Source organism: Nerophis ophidion, linkage group LG19 (genome assembly GCF_033978795.1).
Source record: "Nerophis ophidion isolate RoL-2023_Sa linkage group LG19, RoL_Noph_v1.0, whole genome shotgun sequence".
Lineage (NCBI taxonomy): Eukaryota > Metazoa > Chordata > Actinopteri > Syngnathiformes > Syngnathidae > Nerophis > Nerophis ophidion.
The window spans coordinates 17,158,999-17,180,263 of NC_084629.1; the positions used below are offsets into that span (position 1 = coordinate 17,158,999).

Sequence of the window (21,265 nt, forward strand, 5' to 3'; positions counted from 1 at the left end):
AAACAAACACATACCAATCTACTGATTCAAGTTGCACCAGTGGTCAAAAGATGCAATTGTTGGTTAGAAGGCGATCGCCGAATTCGTCCTCGTTGCCGCTGTCTGTCGTGATATGGCTCAATAGCTTCAGTTTCTTCAATTTTGTTTTCGCTATCTGCCTCCACACTCCAACCATCCATTTCAATACATGCATAATCTGTTGGACCGCTTAAACCGCTGAAATCCGAGTCTGAATCCGAGCTAATGTCGCTATACCTTTCTGTTCTAACCGCCATGTTTGTTTGTATTGGCTTCACGCAGTGACATCACAGGAAAATGGACGGCTGGATATAGCGATGGTGAAAATCAAGCACTTTGAAGCCGTTTTTCGGGATATTGCGTGATGGGTAAAATTTAGAAAAAAAACTTTGAAAAATAAAATAGGCCACTGGGAACTGATTTTTATTGGTTTTAACCCTTCTGAAATTGTGATAATGTTCCCCTTTAACCGCCGCCACACTATCTTACCGTAAAACGCAGGAGTAGAGGCCCACGTCCTGGAGGTCGGCGGGTCGGAACCAGATGGCGTCCTCCTCCTTGCTCATGCGCACGCCGTCGAAGGAGATGGGCTCTTCGAAGTCACTGTGGCCCAGGCCCGAGCTGCGGTACCACATGAGGCTGAGGCCCACGCTCTGAGCCTGGCTGTAGTTGGCCCGGATGTAGCCGTAGAACAGGGCGCATTTTAGCCGCACCGGCTCGCCCTGCAGCACCTGGTACTTCAGGTAGTCCACCGACCAGTCCGTGCAGCCGTCCACTGGTGGAGCAAACAACAACAAAGGATTCATCAGCAGGTTCACTGCCACCAAACACGGTTTGCACTTTGCATCATGAGCCATCATAAGGGGGCAGTCAAATGTAAAAGCATGTTAACCACGTCAAAATGTACAAAATGTTATTTTGCTGGCGTGCTTTTATTTCGAAGGCCTCAGTTTACCCACCACAATGTTGCTCGAGTATTGACGAGTGGACAGGAGGCTTTGCTACTCTGGCAAAATAAGGATTTTTTTTGTTTTTCATAAAAGCTAAAACACGGAGAGAAAAGGGTGGATCTATTTATCTATGTCAGCAGGAAACAAATTCAAAATACCTGAGTTTCCCAAAAAAACAAACAAAAAAAACAAGGTTTCTCAATTATACACCGCAAATAATTTTCCACTTGCCAAGATTTTAAATGTTATTTTTCAACATTTCCCTAATTTTAAGGGTTATTTACTTACTTTCAGTCATTTAATTATTGACATAGTAATCTTAATTTTAGCATGAATATTTTGTCTATTCTAGTTTGAAAATGTTAAAATTGAGAAAACAACTATTTAAACAAAATATGTTGGTTCCCCCTACATAGATAATCGAGTTTAAAGGTATTGCAAAATCCCAAAACAGAAATCTTGTTCTCTCTTTTACAAAAAACAAGTTAAACGGGATATATTATTGGCATTTTTGGATTGTTTTGTTTATTTTTCATAAAAGCTAAAACACGGAAAGAAAAGGGTCAATATATTAATCTATATCGCCAGGAAACAAATTAAAAATACCTGAGTTCCCCCCAAAAAACAATTTTTTTCAATTATACATTGCAAATTATTTTCCTCTTGCCAAAATTTCAAATGTTATTTTTCAACATATCCCCAATCTTAAGGGTTATTTACTTACTTTCAGTCATTTAATTATAGACGTCGTAATCTATAATTTTAGCATGAATATTTTGTCTATTCTAGTTTGAAAATGTTAAAATTGAGAAAACAACTATTTAAACAAAATATGTTGGTTCCCCCTACATAGATAATCGAGTTTAAAGGTACTGCAAAATCCCAAAACAGAAATCTTGTTCTCTCTTTTACAAAAAATAAGTTAAACAGGAAATATTACAGGGCATTTTTTGGATTTTTTTCAATAAAAGCTAAAACACAGAGAGAAAAGAATGGATCAAATCATCTATGTCGCCGGGAAACAAATTCAAAATACCTGAGTCCCCCCCCCCACAAAAAAAAAAAACGAGAGGTTTGTCAATTATACACTGCAAACTATTTTCAACTTGCCAAGATTTAAAATGTTATTTTTCCACATTTCCCTAATTTTAAGGTTAATTTACTTATTTTCAGTCATTTAATTGACATCATAATCTTAATTTTAGCATGAATATTTTTTCTATCCTTGTTTAAAAATGTTAAAATTGAGAAAATGTTGGTTTTACCCACATAGATAATCGAGTTTAAATCCCAAAACAGAAACCTTGCTCTCTCTTTTACCAAAATTAATTAAACAGTAAATATTACATGGCATTTTTGGATTTTTGTTTTGTTTTTCATAACAGCTAAAACACGGAGGGAAAAGGGTGGATCTAATAATTTCTTTCGCCAGGAAACAAATTCAAAATACCTGAGTTCCCCCACTCCTACCCAAAAAACGAGAGGTTTGTCAATTATACACTGCAAATTATTTTCCACTTGCCAAGTTTTAAAATTTTATTTTTCCACATTTCCCTTTAAGGGTCATTTACTTATTTTCAGTCATTTAATTGACATCATAATCTTAATATTAGCATGAATATTTTGTCTATCCTAGTTTAAAAATGTTAAAATCCAGAAAATAACTACTTAAACAAGATATGTTGGTTTTACCCACATAGATAATCGAGTTTAAATCCCAAAACAGAAACTTTGTTCTCTCTTTTACCAAAATTAATTAAACAGTAAATATTACATGGATTTTTGTTTTGTTTTTCATAAAAGCTAAAACACGGAGAGAAAAGGGTGGATCTACTGATCTATTTCACCAGGAAACAAATTCAAAATACCTGAGTTCCTCCACAAAAAAAACGAGATGTTCGTCAATTATACACTGCAAATTATTTTCCACTTGCCAAGATTTTAAATGTTTTTTTTCTCGACATTTCCCTAGTTTTATAGTTGTTTTTTTTTTTTTACTTATTTTCAGTCATTTAACATACATCATAATTAAAGTTAAAGTTAAAGTACCCATCATTGTCACACACACATGAGGTGTCGCAAAATTATTCTCTGCATTTGACCCATCACCCTTGATCACCCCCTGGGAGGTGAGGGGAACAGTGAGCAGCAGCGGTGGCCGCGCCCAGGAATCATTTTTGGTGATTTAACCCCCAATTCCAGTGTCAAGCATGGAGGGAATCTTAACTTTAGCATGAATATTTTGTCTATTCCAGTTTAAAAATGTTACAATTGAGAAAATAACTATTTAAACAAGATATGTTGGTTTTCCCCACATAGATAATCGAGTTTAAAAGGTACTGCAAAATCCCAAGCATGCTTCATTAAAAAATTGCAAGGTGAATACTGCTTTTTTTCAGAATAAAATACTTATTTCTATCCTAAAAGTTCTGCTAATTTCTAGATATACAAATCTTGATTTAGGAGGTCTTATCAAGTAAAATGGTCTAGCTAGATGGACAAATAACTTCACTGGTTTTTAAGATTTTTTTCCCATAAATTTTATCTTTTTATCTTGTATTTCGTCAGCTCTTTTTGGCAGTGTGATTGCAATTAAGGTGTCCACTTACTTTTGTCATTTGGCTAAATCCCTTGTGGGTTGAGTGTGAGGGGGTTGAGTTCGTTATCCCGTCATTTTGTAATAATGTTAACGGGAAAGTTTTACAATGACATTGAAGTTGTTTTTGTACCCCACTCCCGGCCAATTATCGGTCCACGAGCTCAAAAAGGTTGTGGACCGTGCTTCTCGATGACATTTCGTGGCGAATATCATCATATTTTGTGCTAAATTATTATCAACAAAGCTATTTTCTACGACGTTTGCATGAGTGACTCCTCCATTTGCCCTCTCTTGCATATGTTGTGTATTCAGAGCATGTCTGTGTGTGTGCGTGCGTGTGTGTGTGTGTGTGTGTGTGCGTGTGTGTGTGTGTGTGTGTGCCATCTTGGCCCCTGCAGACAACACTCCTGCAATATTCAAAGGCAACAACTTCTGTTGCATCTGGGAGCCGACGGTAAAATGCTCCATAAATGATGTCAGACTCTTCTATGTGCTGAGGATGCACAAAAGCCCGGAAAAGAGGAGGAAAAAAAAGTGCAAGGCAAGATATTTAACCAGGAATACGCTCATAAAAAGGCAAAGCGAGGCTGCTTAACTTTCTATGAAGAGACACCCTATTGGTGCGGAAGCTCCTCGGAGTAGGCCTGGGTTTTCTACATAATGCATGCGTGCTATTTTTATGAACCAAATGGCCTAACCGGGTCAAAAAAGAATGAATACAAAACCCAAAACCAGTGAAGTTGCCACGTTATGTAATTTGTAAATGAAAATAATTTTCAATAGACTGCAAATGCATGATATTTAATGTTCCAACTGAGAAACATTTTTTTTTTTTTGCAAATAATCATTAACTTAGAATTTAACGGCAGCAACACATTGCAAACAAGTTGGCATAGGGGCTTTTTTTTACCACTGTGTTACATGTGTTTTCCTTTTAACAACACTCAGTAAATGTTTGGGACATTTTTGAAGCTTTTCAGGTGAAATTCTGTCCCACTCTGGCATGATGTACAGGTTAAGTTGTTCAACAGCCCGGGGTCTCCATTGTGGTATTTTACGCTTCATTTTCAATGGGAGACAGGTGTGGACTACAGGCATGCCAGTCTAGTACCCGCACTCTTTTACTATGAAGCCACACTGTTGTAACAAGTGGCTTGGCATTGTCTTGCTGAAATAAGCAGGGGCGTCCATGATAACGTTGCTTGGATAGCAACATGTGTTGCTCCAAAATCTTTCAGCATTAATGGTGCCTTCACAGATGTGTAAGTTACCCATGCCTTAGGCACTAATACACCCCCATACCATCACAGATGCTGGATTTGGACTTTGCGCCTGTAAAAATCCGGATGATTATTTTCCTCTTTGTTCCGGAGGACACAACATCCACAGTTTCCAAAAACAATTTGAAATGTGGACTTGTCAGACCACAGAACAATTTTCCACTTTGTATCAGTCCATCTTAGATGAGCTCGGGCCCAGTGAAGCCAGTGGCATTTCTGGGTGTTGTTGATAAATGGCTTTCACTTTGCATAGTAGAGTTTTAACTTGCATTTACAGATGTAGCGACAAATTCTAGTTACTGACAGTGGTTTTCTGAAGTGTTCCTGAGTTCCTGTGGTGATATCCTTTACCCACTGATATCGGTTTTTGACGCCTGAGGGATCGAAGGTCACAGGCATTCAATGTTGGTTTTCAGCCTTGCTGCTTAAGTGCAGTGATTTCTCCAGATTCTCTGAAACTTTTTGATGATATTACGGCCCGTGAACGGGAATATCCCAAAATTCCTTGCAATAGCTGGTTGAAAAATGTTATTCTTAAACAATTTGCTCACGCATTTGTTCACAAAGTGGTGACCCTCGCCCCATCCTTGTTTGTGAATGACTGAGCATTTCATGGAAGCTGCTTTCATACCCAACCATGGCACCCACCTGTTCCCAATTAGCCTGTTCGCCTGTGGGATGTTCCAAATAAGTGTTTGATGAGCATTCCTCAACTTTCTCAGTCTTTTTGCCACTTGTGCCTGCTTTTTTAAAACATGTTGCAGGGATCAAATTCCAAATGAGCCAATACTTTCAACAAATAACAACGTTTACTAGTTCAAACGTTAAGTATCTTGTCTTGGCAGTCTATTCAATTGAATATAGGTTGAAAAGGATTTGCAAATCATTGTATTCTGTTTTTATTTCCGATTTGCGTAGTAACGTGCCAATTTCACTGGTTTTGTACTTTATTTATTAAGAATTTATTATGCACAAACCTTGAATTTAGAATTCTTACTCGCAAAGGAATGGCAATTCCCTTCCAATACCCAAGCTAGCTACGGAGCTCTATCTTAGCCCACATGTGTCTCATCCGACAGGTGTACTGTTTATGTGGGAGCTTGTAAGCAGACTCTGAGCCGTTGGGGGCGATGATAAGATAAAGTCATAAGAACCCCAGACGGTGAGTGATACAGACTCTCACAGGAACAGCTATGCTGGTAATTAATACCCTTAATTATGGGGGAAGTCATGTGTGCACACATGCATGCATTCCCTATATGAATAGTTGTCGGACTAATTACGCAGGAGCTGCTAATCACCAGTGGGCTTGGCCACAAATGTGTGTGTGCCTCCATGAGGAGAATGTGATGGAAAACAGAACGCATCATCAGGGTGCAATGTGTGAATTTTTGTAGTGTAATTATCAGTCTTTATAATGAGGAGCAGGACCCCTCCAGTGTAGATACAAGCAGCAGCGCACGCACACAACCTGGGTGTGCGATCGAGTCTCACACTTATTAACATGATGCAACAACAATAGAGGAAACAAAGATGCACACTGAAATTACTTGAAATAAGTCATTATAAAATAATTATTATCAGAATCAGAATCAGAAATAATCAAACAATCCCCAAGGGGAAATTAAAATGTTCAGCACAATCCCATTCAAGATGAGACAAACATTACAGGGAGACAAAACAGGATCGCTGACGGGTCAGCCAACTTTCAGCCGAGGGAAAGAAAAAAATTCATAGCCATAGCACACATTAATGTGTAAGAGGGAAACATCAAAGAAAATAAAGGACATTAAAGACATTAAAAGAGAAGAGCTGATGCAACCAGCCACTTCTACACATAGCCTCAAACGTAAAACAACAACAACTAAAAACAACAAACAAAACTATATACACTGTGGTCGCCTTTGCGGTGTTCTACACCATCGTCTGCTGGGGAGGGGGGAGCATGGCCAGAGACAGGAGTAGACCCAACAAAGCAACCAACCACCCTTGGCCGCCCAGTCAGAGCCTTTATGGGCCATCAGCCAATTCATTGATTGATGTTTACAGTATATTAGGTCCAAAGGTTAGATTTCAGTCTGGAGTCGGAAAAAAAAAAAAAAGTCCAGAAAACTATGTTTCAATAATAACGATTGCATTGAGTATTCAATATAAAAGATTGAATAATTCCTCAAAGTCCAATAAAATCGCTATTTAGTCCAATTGAATGTTCAATCATTGGTGGTTCCTAAGTTCAATCATGACATGTCACACCCCTGATTGGTCTATTCCATCACCTAGTGGTAAATATAGGAGCTTCTCTTTGAATCCCTGAGAGCCTTCTCGAACAATAGAAACTTTGTACCACGGATGGGCAAACTTTAAGGCTCAGGGGCTACATTGGCTTTGGAAATTTGACAGGCGAGTATATGTTGTATTTAAACGCATCTTATATCTGTTGGAACTAATTCTGTAGTCGGCTTCTCAAACATGGGCTACTTTCATCATAATACATCTAGTATCAACAATATTAGATCAATACATCAAATAGACATAAAAATGGTATTAAAGGGTTAACACTTACATTCTCTTTTAGTAGGAGCAGTGTTGTTGATCACCTTTTTTTTTGCCTGTGCGTCAACGTTTAGTGTCAGTTTTGTTGTGGGGAAACAGATCTTTGCTCAATTCTGTTTTAACAATTCTGCAAACCGGTTTTAAGAGACCAATATTGTTCATCTGGATTGTTCGGTTTTCATCAGTCAACAAAAGGCCTGTTTCTCAGGCCCTACAGTCTTCAGTATAGAGAATCTCTCACGTCGTTGTCCGCCATCTCTCTCACTTTTCAAGCAGTCATTGGTCGGGTCTACAGTTCAAGTATTACTTGGGTTTCTTTTTAATGAGCATCTCCTTACATGGTATGTTAAAGGGGTCGTATTATGATTATTTTTCTACATTTAAAGCATTTCCTTGTGGTCTACATAACACGTAATGGTGGCTCTTTGGTCAAAATGTTCCCTGGATTAATGTTTTACAGACAGTTTTAAAGCCGCTTTCTGACCATCTCTTCAGGATGTGTTGTTTTGTGGGCAGTTTTATTTACGACAGTCTTCCCCCCGCCATTATTTTTGTAGTTTTAGCACTTCCACAGCGAGTCTACTGACTGATTAGGTTCAAACTATACACTGCTTTGTATTAGACATGGCAACAGTGCAGGATGCATGTTCATGTACGAGCCAGTCCCAGTCTTGTTGCCAGACCCACAACAGGAGGATAGCGAAAACGAAGGAACTTACTGACTACATCGTCAGAATACAATGGTGAAACCACACAAAGCACTTTTGGTAAATGTATACCATGTATTAGTGGTGGGCCGTATGTTTCCCACCTAGGCCATCAGTGATGTCCTCCTAAGTTCAACTTCAATAAAAACCTCTAAAAACTCAACCATTTATGTCACCAAATGACCACGGCTTCAACAATATTATACAGAAACACACTTGCGCACTATTTTGCATTAAATCACCTCAATTTGTTACTAATGTACAAAATGGGATATTTTTGGCGCATTTAAAAATCAACCATGCCGCATCAGAAGTGGTACTGTCAAAACTAAAATATTCGTAAAAAATACAGAATGTGAAAAAATATATTTGAAGTCACAATTTGTAACGGCAATTTGATGCCGTATAAGCCATTGGTACAACTCGTAGGTAGTTGATTCGAGTGGAAATAGCAGGCCAACCAGTTTAACGCCAGGACAGCTTAACTCGTTTCTGGGGTCGGCCGACCTCCTCTCACAAGAACTCCTCCTTGAAATGCCGAAAAGTGGCCGTGCGCAACCCGAGGGTCACTGGTTCAAATCCCACCTAGAACCAACCTCGTCACGTCCGTTGTGTCCTGAGCAAGACACTTCACCCTTGCTCCTGATGGGTGCTGGTTGGCGCCTTGCATGGCAGCTCCCTCCATCAGTGTGTGAATGTGTGTGTGAATGGTTAAATGTGGAAGTAGTGTCAAAGCGCTTTGAGTACCTTGAAGGTAGAAAAGCGCTATACAAGTACAACCCATTTATCATTTAAATATATACCTGCCACCTAATCAATGTTTTGTTCTGCTTCTTTGTTGGTTAAAAATGTGAGTACCGCTGATTTCTCCGCTGGCCGGGTTTGGCTCCGGTGCCACTTTCTGCTTTCGTAAATTACAAATTGTGACCGGATACTTGGGAGTGACATGTGAGTATCCAATCACAGTCACGTTTCAATGCATGTCTTCTTTTTTGAACGCACATGCTTTAGGTCAGGGAACTCTATAAAGCCGTTGGTTGGCTTCTTACTCACTGTTCAGTCTACAGTAGAATTATAACACGTTACATCACTGTTTGGTCAATTCTGTTTTCCATAGTACTTTCTCTGAAAAATCCTAAGAGCCTTCTTGAATGGTGTGTGTGACAATCATTGGTACTTTAACTTTAACTTCTTTGATGTGAAACGTCATCCTGTCATTGTCTGCCATGCCATTCACCAGAGGTGTCGACTCGAGTCACATGACGTGGCCTCGAGTCATACATTTGATGACTTTAGACTCGACTTGACCACATTTAAAAAGACTTGCAACTCGACTTAGACTTTAACATCAATGACTCGTGACTTGACTTGGACTTGAGCCTTTTGACTTGACATGACTTGCTACTTTCCCCGAAACCCAAAGATTAAAAAGTTATTCAGGAGCGCTCCGTATCTTTCATTTTGTACTTGTGTCTGTCTGCGTGTTGTTCCCGTCAGCTTGTATGCTCTCAGTACAACAGCCAATCAAATTAGTACTGTTGTTTTGGTCCCACAACACTCATCCAATCAAATTGCAGGAAAACCAGGGAAGAATAATTCTCAAACAAAGCGCCATTGAGAAAAAAAAATATGCCAAAGTTGGTTTCGTTCGGGTATAAGAACTACGACTTGGTCAACGAAAAAGGAATTGCCGTATGCAAAACATGCAGTTCGAATATGTAGACGCAACAACTTCCAATTTCGTTCGACATTTGAAGATGCACAAAGAAGGGTAAATTTTTATTGTAATCTAAAGTTTATTGGCTGAGTAATGTGACTTTTATTTGCTGTGTAGTTAAATGAGTGAGGCTGTAAACTCACTGCTAACATTATAACCATAGTCATCTTATAAGTAGACGCGGTATAGAGCACTTTTGCTACTGGTGCTGAGAAGACGAGACACGCGGCCGCCATCTTGGAGTGGTGATCCGCTCCACTCAGTGCAATTAATTTGGCAGGAGAGATGAACAGTCGGCGCATTTAATTAATCTTACCCCACTAAACACCACTGATTTTCGTCATACGTGTAACTATGATAAAAGGACACATGTTTTGGTGTGTTTTATTATTCATAGTTTGCTTAACAGTAACAGAATATTTGTATATGCTATAAGTGACCAGACGTCCAAGATCAATACTGGGAATATAATCCCAGAGAAGGGGAAAAAAACATATGCATGTATATATGTATATACATGCATATATTCTACATAAAACATTTATGAATACATTAGATATCTATGTATCTTACGGACCTATAGACTATCTCTGTTCCTGCAGCAGCAGGGAGTTTATTCTGTCTTGGCATTTTGTATTGATATTCTATTACATTCTTCCCTTAAATGATCATGTTTTCAGTGATTGTTTTATATGTATTTTTTTATGTATGTCACTTTGGATAAATGCGTCTGCCAAATACTTAAACATAAACATATATTAACACGCCGAGTCATACCAAAGACTATAAAAATGAGACTCATTACCTCCCTGCTCGGCACTCAGCATCAAGGGTTGGAATTGGGGGTTGAATCGCCCAAAATGTTTCCCGGGCGCCCACTGCTCCCCTCACCTCCCAGGGGGTGAACAAGGGGATGGGTCAAATGCGGAAGACAGATCTCACCATACCTAGTGTGTGTGTAACAATCATTGGTACTCTAACTTTAACCTGTAAGTTTTTATATCAGCTAAAACCACCAATCTGTTTGACTGGATTCAGAATAAAACTAAATTCTGTTGTACCCAACAATGTTAGTATTTGAATATTGTTACTTGAAGACTTATTCCTGGTTACATACATACTGTTAAGAAAGTATTGTCTTATATTTTGCCTAAAATGAGAATGCATCATAATCATTGGCAACTGGTGAATTTTGTTTAAGGTGGGGCTGAAAGTTTGTAAACCAAATACCTGTAGGGGGGTCATCCTCCCCCAGAAGATTTCTTTGTGATTTTCACAATCAAATATTGAAGATCTTTGCTCCTTCACAACTCTGTGGTAATATTCTTTTCACGAAATACAACCATCCATCCATCCATTTTCTACTGCTTATTCCCTTTGGGTTGCGGGGGGCACTGGTGCCTATCTCAGCTACAATCAGGCGGAAGGCAATAATACGTTAATGTTAAATCTTGTGAAAAGTAATCCCCCAATTCCTATTTTCAACAGTCCGCTCATTTTAACAGGAAAACGCTGAACACCGCCCGGCATCTTTGTTTTCTACCCGTCAACTGTCAGTTTAGGCTGCTCGCCGGCTCCTCATCACCACTTCAAGATGGAGGCCAAATTGCTCGCGTCACAGCAGCCAATGCGGCGTCTACTTATAAGATGTCTATGGTTATAACGTCATTGCAAACACGACAATCTGTTGCATCCACTGCAGTTCGCTACCTTATTCATACTCTTTGTAAAGTGATTTTTTTCAAGCAGGGTTTCATGAGGTACCTACACATAGCGTTATGTTAGTCAATGTATCACAAACGGTAACGTAACGTTATACGGTGGTCAGCAGCACCGCGTATTTTAGCCTCCTACAAAAAGACAAACATATTCGAACTGCATGTTTTGCATACGGCAATTCCTTTTTCGTTGACCGAGTCGTAGTTCTTATACCCGAACGAAACCAACTTTGGCATATTTTTTTTCTCAATGGCGCTTTGTTTGAGAATTATTCTTCCCTGGTTTTCCTGGAATTTGATTGGATGAGTGCTGTGGGACCAAAACAACAGTACTATACGGTGGTCAGCAGCACCGCGTATTTTAGCCACCTACAAAAAGACAAACATAGTCAAATAAAGGTCAGTTAAAATGTACACATTATTAAGAATATGTGTACAGATTGCTTTTGCATAGGGCCCTGAAATCTAAACAGTACATTGTTCATTGTTGTTTTCATGTATTTGTTATGTTTTTCATGTGTATGCAGACATAAACACACAAACAGTATGAGATGAGATCAATGAGATAAGGTAAGAACAGGATAGAAACTGCTGTGGAACTAGCTACAGTGCAATATGAGATGGACATACAATGTTAACACTTTTGTACAAATAAGTACAGTTGAACTTGTTTTTCCAAATGTGTTTATTCTGTAAAGCAATGAGTTAAAAGTTTAAAATGACTGGTTAATAGTGTTATTATGAATTGCAAGGTCAGCACTATTTTTTTCCCTGCAATTTCAAATGCACTTGGTTTTAATAAATAAATACAGCATTTTAAAAGCATACACAATCTGTGTAAATTTATTAGTCTGTGATTAAAATGACTTGAAAGGACTCGAAACTCAAAATGCAGGACTTGGGACTTGACTTGAGACTTTCCAGTCTTGACTTTGGACTTGACTCTGGACTTGCCTGTCTTGACTCGAGACTTGACTCGAGACTTGAGGGCAAAGACTTGAGACTTACTTGTGACTTGCAAAACAATGACTTGGTCCCACCTCTGCCATTCACTGCTCACACAGTGGTTGGTTTGTCTGAATGCCAAACACTAAAACAATAAAATGCATCTATGTCCAATAAAAGTTAGTGTTATTCATTGCAGTTTACTGGTATTAAATCCTTCCTTCAGGTGTCTGAGCTCTCCATTCTGTTTTTGTCTGGCATCTTGTTTACTGTTCAGTCATTGGTCCAGTTCAATCACGACATATCAGACAACTCGATCGATTATTTCACCCAAAGAACATTTACTAAGTTCCTCGGTGTAGGAAGTCTATAATACTAACCTGGCATCTCACATGCTGTCATTAGTCAGCCCACACCTCCCTCACTAAGGTAGCAAAGCGAATAGTTTTTTTCATCTATCACCCTTACTTCGGTTTCTTCTCAGGTCTGACCTTCAAATGAAATGATCTTAATAAAAAGGCTGTTTGCCAATACAAGTCCAGAACAAAACTAGTCTTTATGTTGAAAACTAAACCATAATTGGCTGGTATCTTACTCACTTGTTGACTCATTTGTCTGTCTAAAGTTCATTCATGACAGGTTAGACCACTGACTGGTCGATACTATCATCTGGTACAGGGGTCAGGAACCTTTTTGGCTGAGAGAGCCAAGAAGCCAAATATTTAAAATAGTATTTCCGTAAGAGCCATATAATATATTTTTTTTAGCACTGAACACATTTAAATGCGTGCGTTTTTAAGAAAGACCAACATTTCTAGAGTATAATAGGCCTCTTATTCTTTGCAATAACATTGTTATTCTGAAGCTAACTGTGGAGGGGGGCGTGGCCTTCGGGCCTGCAGCAAAGCGGGGTGTGCCAGGATCGGCCTCGACATCAGCGACAGGTGCATAGATGGACCACCTGGGCCTTGTTATTTAATCAACTGTCGCTATGTTTTAAGCAGCAGCCAGAAGGAGAGACGGGGTTGGAGCTAGAGCCAGAGCGCAAGCGAAAACGAAAGAGAAAAAGACAATTGCCGGAAAGCAACTGAGAGACTTATTGAAAAATAAAACAATATTGTAACCCTGAAACAGGCTCTCATGTCGGTGCTTGGTGGTCTGAATAACCCCCAGGAGGACAAGCCCACACTAACCAATAATAAATAAATAACTTTTTACCATTAACGCAACTTCTTGAACAGGTGCGGTAGAAAACGGATGGGTGAATTAAAATGCATGAGAACGTTTTGTATTTTGAACATTATTTTTAATACTGTGATTACAAATTGAATTATTCATTACTTATCGTGTTAAGCAGTGTCAGCTCAGATTTATCCGAGAGCCAGATGCAGTCATCAAAAGAGCCACATCTGGCTCGGTTCCCTACCCCTGATCTAGTATGATGATTTTCAAACCGTGGTATGTGTACCACTAGTGGTACGCGGGCTCTATCTTGAGAATCACAATTAAAGTACAGTGTTTAATTGTCCTATACTCAAAACTGTGTGTAATGTTACAGTGGCCACTAATATTATATATACTTGCGTTGCTTTTATTGAATACCTAAAGGCCTACTGAAACCCACTACTACCGACCACGCTGTCTGATAGTTTATATATCAATGATGAAATATTAACATTGCAACACATGCCAATTCGGCCTTTTTAGTTTACTAAATTGCAATTTTAAATTTCCCGTGAAGTGTCCTGTTGAAAACGTTGCAGAATGCTGACGTGTACGCGTGACGTTACGGACTGTTAGGAAATATTAGCGCTGCGCACACACACAGCTAAAAGTCGTCTGCTTTAACCGCATAATTACACAGTATTTTGCACATCTGTATTGCTGAATATTTTGCAATTTGTTCAATTAATAATGGAGAAGTCAAAGTAGAAAGATGGAGTTGGGAAGCCTTAGCCTTTAGCCACACAAACACACGGTGATTCATTGTTTGAAATTCCCATAGGTGAAACTTTACTATGGATCAGAGCGGTCAAGCTAACATGGATCCCGACCACTTGTCAACCAGCAGTTTTCGGTGAGAAAAATGTGGTAAAAAGTCGCCACTTACTGGAGATCAGCTGAGCTTGTGCCGTCCGTACAGCTGCCGTCGACTTCCATCAGACACTGACGTCAACACACCTGTGGATACACCCTTCCGACTATCAGGTTCTATTAAACTCACTAAAACACTAGTGGGCCATTAAGCTTTTTACGCACCTGTATTTTAACGTTAGTCATTATGATCACGTTTCTGAGGTGGTACATCGTGACAAAAGTTTGAGAACCACTGATCAAGTAACCTGTTACTCAGTAAATGACCCCTCTAAGCAGATACCATCAATTATTTTTCAGTCATTGGTCTTTCTACATGTCAATCATATCGGCTGAATCCCAGATTTGGGTTATCTATCGCCTCCTCCATACTTGTGTTTCACTTTAGGTTTGACCTTTTGATTTAAATGCTTCAAGCCAAATGTACTAATGAAAATAGCCATAACACATGCAAATGTATTTTTAAAGGCCTACTGAAACCCACAACTACCAACCAAGCAGTCTGATAGTTTATAAATCAATGATGAAATATTAAACTTGCAACACATGCCAATACGGCCTTTTTAGTTTACTAAATTGCAATTTTAAATTTCCCGCAGAGTTTCTTGTTGACAACTTCACGGAATGTTGACGGGTATGATGACACGTGTTTGTGATGTCTCGGGCTGGAGGGGAAATATTAGCCCAGCACCACTTGCGGCTAAAAGTCGTCTCTTTCCATCGCATAATTACACAGTAATTTGGACATTTGTGTTGCTGAATCTTTTGCAATTTGTTCAATTAATAATGGACACTATAAAGAATAATGCTGATGGTGGAAAGCTGTGGATTGCAGCTGCCTTTAGCAACTGAGACACAGCCTGTGTAGCGAACATGTTTTCTACGTGAACCAGCAAGTTTTTTGATGGGAAAATTGTGGTATTAAGTCGGCTCTTACCGGAGACTTAAGTGAATTATGGGACTTCCTCCTGCAGCTCAAAAAGGCAGCTATGATATTGGCTCCTCCATCGGCTTCTCTGAGAAACACTGGCGTTGACCGCAGTCATCCAACTTTCAGGTATGTCTTTACAATCTTACTAAAACACTATTAAAACAATAAGCAGATAAGGGATCTTACAGAATTATCCTAGTAAATGTGTCTAATTACATCTGAAACGGTCCCACTGCCGCTGCTTTTTCTTTTTTTTGAGTTTCACTCTAACTTTCCTTATCCACAAATCTTTCATCCTCGCTCAAATTAATGGGGAAATTGTCACTTTCTCGGTCCGAATAGCTCTTGCTGCTGGAGGCTCACATTATAAACAATGTGAGGATGTGAGGAGCCCTAAAACCAGTGAAGTCACGCACACATCGTCTGCTACTTCCGGTAAAGGCAAGGTTTTTTTTATTAGCGACCAAAAGTTGCGAACTTTATTGTCGATGTTCTCTACTAAATCCTTTCAGCAAAAATAAGGCAATATCGCGAAATGATCAAGTATGAAACATAGAATGGACCTGCTATCCCAGTTTGAATAAGAAAATCTAATTTCAGTAGGCCTTTAACCATGGGAAAACCATTACGAATGGATGATATTCATTCATTACTTACTCAAATTCAAATGATAAACTTGTCAAACTTTCATTTTCAACACCCTTGCATCCACGTGTACAGTAAATGGTCTACATTTCTAATACGTAAGAGAATGCACTGTACTCACATAGGCCCTGCAGACCACCCACTGGGACTTGTCAAAAGTTGTGGCTTTGTGTGTGTGTGCGTGTGGCTGTTATTTAGGTATATACAGTAACTCAAAATGGTTTTATCAACTCAATTAGAGTTTGACATTTTCCCACATCCACATGCTGGGCTTGAACAAAAAAAATCAATGCTTCCCACTGGAGGCACACTGCAGTCTCTTACACACTCATAGACACACACACATACTCCATCCGACCTCGGGCTTTGGGACATCACACCTTTTATAACAATTGTGCTCAGCCACTCCGAAACAAGCCTATATCGTGAAGGAGGCTTCCACACGCACACGTAGTAAAGCGCTTTGTGCATCACACTGCAGCACAACACACTGCAGTATTTTTTTTTTTTTTTACTAGCTATTCTGCAGCTTATATTCCAACAATGCTACATAACATGACTGCAGACCATCCCCAGGCAATATGGGCATTGTTACACGGAGGCAATAATAAAAGCAGACCTTCCGGCTAGAATAAATGTGACCACATGCATGCATGAACAAACAATAACAGAGTTAGCATGTCAACCTCATGGTGACCACTTTGACTTAACCTCAATTTGATATGTCTATATTACCTCCATCTGCTGGTGTTCTTCCATTGCACAGATAATTAAGTTTCTATTTTGGTATGTGCTTTTTACATTGAATTGGTATGTCGAAACAGCAGATGTTCAGTAGTTCCTCAGTCATTGGTCGGTCTAAATCGAAAGTAGCCAACAGCACAACTGACTTATCGTTTTAACTTGGGTTTCTCTTTGGATAGTGTCTCCTTAAATGGCATTTTAATGTAAAAAAAAAACTACACCATCATTGGCTGACATCGACTTTACTATGCATGCAGTCATTGGTCGGTCTACAGTTTAAGTATCAACCACCGCACTACTGACCTCTCGGTTTAACTCGGGTTTCTCTTTGGATAGTGCCTCCTTACATGGTATCTTAATGTGGAGAAACTACAACATTATTGGCTGACATGGACTTCACTATGCATGCAGTCATTGGTCAGTCTGCAATTTAGGTATCAACCACAGCACAACTGATCTCTCGGTTTGACTTGGGTTTCTCTTTAGATAGTGTCTACTTACATGGCATCTTAATGTAGAGAAACTACACCATTATTGGCTGACATCAACTTCACTATGCATGCAGTCATTGGTCGGTCTACAGTTTAAGTATCAACCACCGCACTACTGACCTCTCAGGTTTAACTTAGGTTTCTCTTTGGATAGTGTCTCCTTACATTGTTTCTTACCGTAGAGAAACTACACTATTATTGGCTGACATCGACTTTACTATGCATCCAGTCATTGATCGGTCTACAGTTTGAGTTTCAACCACCGCACTACTGACCTCTCGGTTTAACTTGGGTTTCTTTTCGGATAGTGTCTCCTTACATGTCATCTTAATGTAGAGAAACTAAACCATTATTGGCTGACATAGAATTCATTATGCATGCTGTCATTGGTCGGTCTACAGTTTAAGTATCAACAACAGCACTACTGACCTCTCGGTTTAACTTGAGTTTCTCTTTGGATGGTGTCTCTTTACATGGCATCTTAATGTAGAGAAACTACACCATCATTAGCTGACATCGACTTCACAATGCGTGCACTCATTGGTGGGTCTACAGTTTAAGTATCAACAACAGCACTACTGACCTCTCGGTTTAATTTGAGTTTCTCTTTGGATGGTGTCTCCTTACATGGCATCTTAATTTAGAGAAACTACACCATCATTGGCTGACATCGACTTTACTATGCATGCAGTCATTGGTCGGTCTACAGTTTAAGTATCAACCACCGCACTACTGACCTCTCGGTTTAACTCGGGTTTCTCTTTGGATAGTGCCTCCTTACATGGTATCTTAATGTGGAGAAACTACAACATTATTGGCTGACATGGACTTCACTATGCATGCAGTCATTGGTCAGTCTGCAATTTAGGTATCAACCACAGCACAACTGATCTCTCGGTTTGACTTGGGTTTCTCTTTAGATAGTGTCTACTTACATGGCATCTTAATGTAGAGAAACTACACCATTATTGGCTGACATCAACTTCACTATGCATGCAGTCATTGGTCGGTCTACAGTTTAAGTATCAACCACCGCACTACTGACCTCTCAGGTTTAACTTAGGTTTCTCTTTGGATAGTGTCTCCTTACATTGTTTCTTACCGTAGAGAAACTACACTATTATTGGCTGACATCGACTTTACTATGCATCCAGTCATTGATCGGTCTACAGTTTGAGTTTCAACCACCGCACTACTGACCTCTCGGTTTAACTTGGGTTTCTTTTCGGATAGTGTCTCCTTACATGTCATCTTAATGTAGAGAAACTAAACCATTATTGGCTGACATAGAATTCATTATGCATGCTGTCATTGGTCGGTCTACAGTTTAAGTATCAACAACAGCACTACTGACCTCTCGGTTTAACTTGAGTTTCTCTTTGGATGGTGTCTCTTTACATGGCATCTTAATGTAGAGAAACTACACCATCATTAGCTGACATCGACTTCACAATGCGTGCACTCATTGGTGGGTCTACAGTTTAAGTATCAACAACAGCACTACTGACCTCTCGGTTTAATTTGAGTTTCTCTTTGGATGGTGTCTCCTTACATGGCATCTTAATTTAGAGAAACTACACCATCATTGGTTGACATCTGCTTCACAATGCACGCAGTCATTGGTCTGTCTACAGTTTAAGTATCAACAACAGCACAACTGACCTCTCAGTTTAACTTAAGTTTCTCTTTGGATTGTGTCTCCTTACAGGGTATCTTAATGTAGAGAAACTACACCATCATTGGTTGACATCTGCTTCACAATGCATGCAGTCATTGGTCAATCTACAGTTCAAGTATTAACAACAGGACAACTGACATTTTGGTTCAACTTTGGTTTCTCTGTAGATATTGTCTTCTTACCCTGTTTTTTTTAATCTATAGAAATTATACCACCATTGGATGAATTCTACTTCACTTTTGAAACAGTCATTGGTCGGTCTTCAGTTCAAGTATTACCGCCAGCATAACTGACTCGTTGGTTTAACTTGGGTTTCTCTTTATGTAGTGTGTACTTACATAGCATCAATGATTGACTGACATCTCCTGTGCTATCCATGAAGTCATTGATCAGTCTACAATACACACTGACTCATATATCCCGAGAGGTCAATGTCTAGGAACTACCAATAATGACTGTATATTGTTATCCACTGGTGTCGCAATAACTGAGCAGTCATAGGTCAGTCTACAAGTCAATCATAACCGACAGCCAACTGATTAGACATTGCCTCATCCACTGGCTCATTGGTTGGTTTAGTCAACACATTTGTCTTGAGGTCTTGCCTTTTTGGATCATCACTGATGACATAAACTCCTTACCATCATAGGCTGGCTCCTTATTACTATTTATGCAGGCGTTGGTCAATCTAGAAATCGATGAGTACACCCTTGATCAGTTCACCCAGTTGACAAAAGAAAATGCCTTTGGCTGGACTCTAATTGGATATTCATGCAATTATTGATTGGTCTATAAGTTAATTGCTACTGGCAGCACATTTAAATTGGTTGTTTCTATTTACATAAAACGCACGGTTTTGGAATGTAGAAACATGTTTCCCGTAATTGAATCTCACTCACTTTTCATTCAGTCACTGCATGAACAGTCATTGGTCTATCATTGCAGCCGGCACCCCTCATTGGTCTGTTTTATCACTTTGTAATTCTAGTCCAGTCTAGCATTCTTGCATACTCCCTGAAAACAGAAATTCTATTCAGTCATTGGCTAAAATCTAATTTAACTATTCACATACCATATTTTCTGGGCTGTGTGGCATACTGGTATTCAAGCTGCAACCCCCAAATTTTAGAATAAATAAATATAACCGCACCAGACTGTAAGCCACATTTTGTAGATGTTTATTTACTTCCCTTAATTGTTTTCAAACGGTGCCTGCAACACGGCAGTATGACGCCCGATCAAACAAAATCAGCTAAACTGACTCAATAACTCCAAGGCGACGCTTTGGTGACTTTATGAAACTGAAACAATACAAAAAGGAATGCCAAATTGAGTCAATAATACTAACAAAGACACTTTTAAATGCGTTGGTATATCTGCTAATGCTAACGAGGTTAGCTTGATTACATTACGACAGCAGGTGCAAATTTGGATGAAAACACTCAGACACACATCACACATGGGACAACTTGCTAAGTATGAATTTCTTTAGTTATATTGTAAAACGGTAGGACAGTGGAACAGGGGTTAGTGCATGTGCCTCACAATACAAAGGTTCTGGGTTCGATTCTGGGCTTGGGATCTTCCATGTTCTCCCTATGACCGCGTGGGTTACCTACGGGTACTCCGGCTTCCTTCTACCTCCAAAGACATGCACCTGGGGATAGGTTGATTGGCAACATTAACTTGGCCCTAGTTTGCGAATGTGAGTCTGAATGTTGTCTGTCTATCTGTGTTGGCCCTGCGATGAGGTGGCGACTTGTCCAGGGTGTACCCCGCCTTTCGCCCGAATGCAGCTGAAATAGGCTCCAGTAACCCCGGCAACCCCAAAAAAAGGGATAAGCGGTAGAAAATAGAAGGATGGATGCATTGTAAAACTTACAAACGTTGCTTGGAATGATGAAAGAAGAATCCTTTCAAGCAGAAACGCTTTAGAATGAATAGTAGAAGTAACGGCACTTGTGCTTCCGGCCTTGTGGTTACAGTGTCCGGCCTGACATCGGTAGGTCGTGAGTTCAATCCCCGGCCGAGTGATACCAAAGACGATACAAATAACAGTGCAATACTTTTTCATAACATGGTCACTACTGTCTAGTTTCTATTATTATATTCCTATTTTACTGTTATATTTTATTCCCATTGTTGCTTTTTGGGGCGGTGTAGCTCGGTTGGTAGAGCGGCCGTGCCAGCAATTC

At 39.5% G+C, this 21,265-nt stretch overlaps 1 protein-coding gene across 2 annotated transcripts in view; it reads right to left on the minus strand.

The window, feature by feature from the left end:
* il1rapl1a (interleukin 1 receptor accessory protein-like 1a) overlaps window positions 1-21,265 on the minus strand; it is a 650,628-nt gene that overhangs the window by 375,732 nt on the left and 253,631 nt on the right. For both annotated transcript variants that reach the window (XM_061879367.1, XM_061879366.1), the window contains exon 3: window positions 508-793. In XM_061879367.1, coding sequence (XP_061735351.1) covers window positions 508-793 — 286 coding nt within the window. The remainder of the gene's footprint in view (window positions 1-507; window positions 794-21,265) is intronic.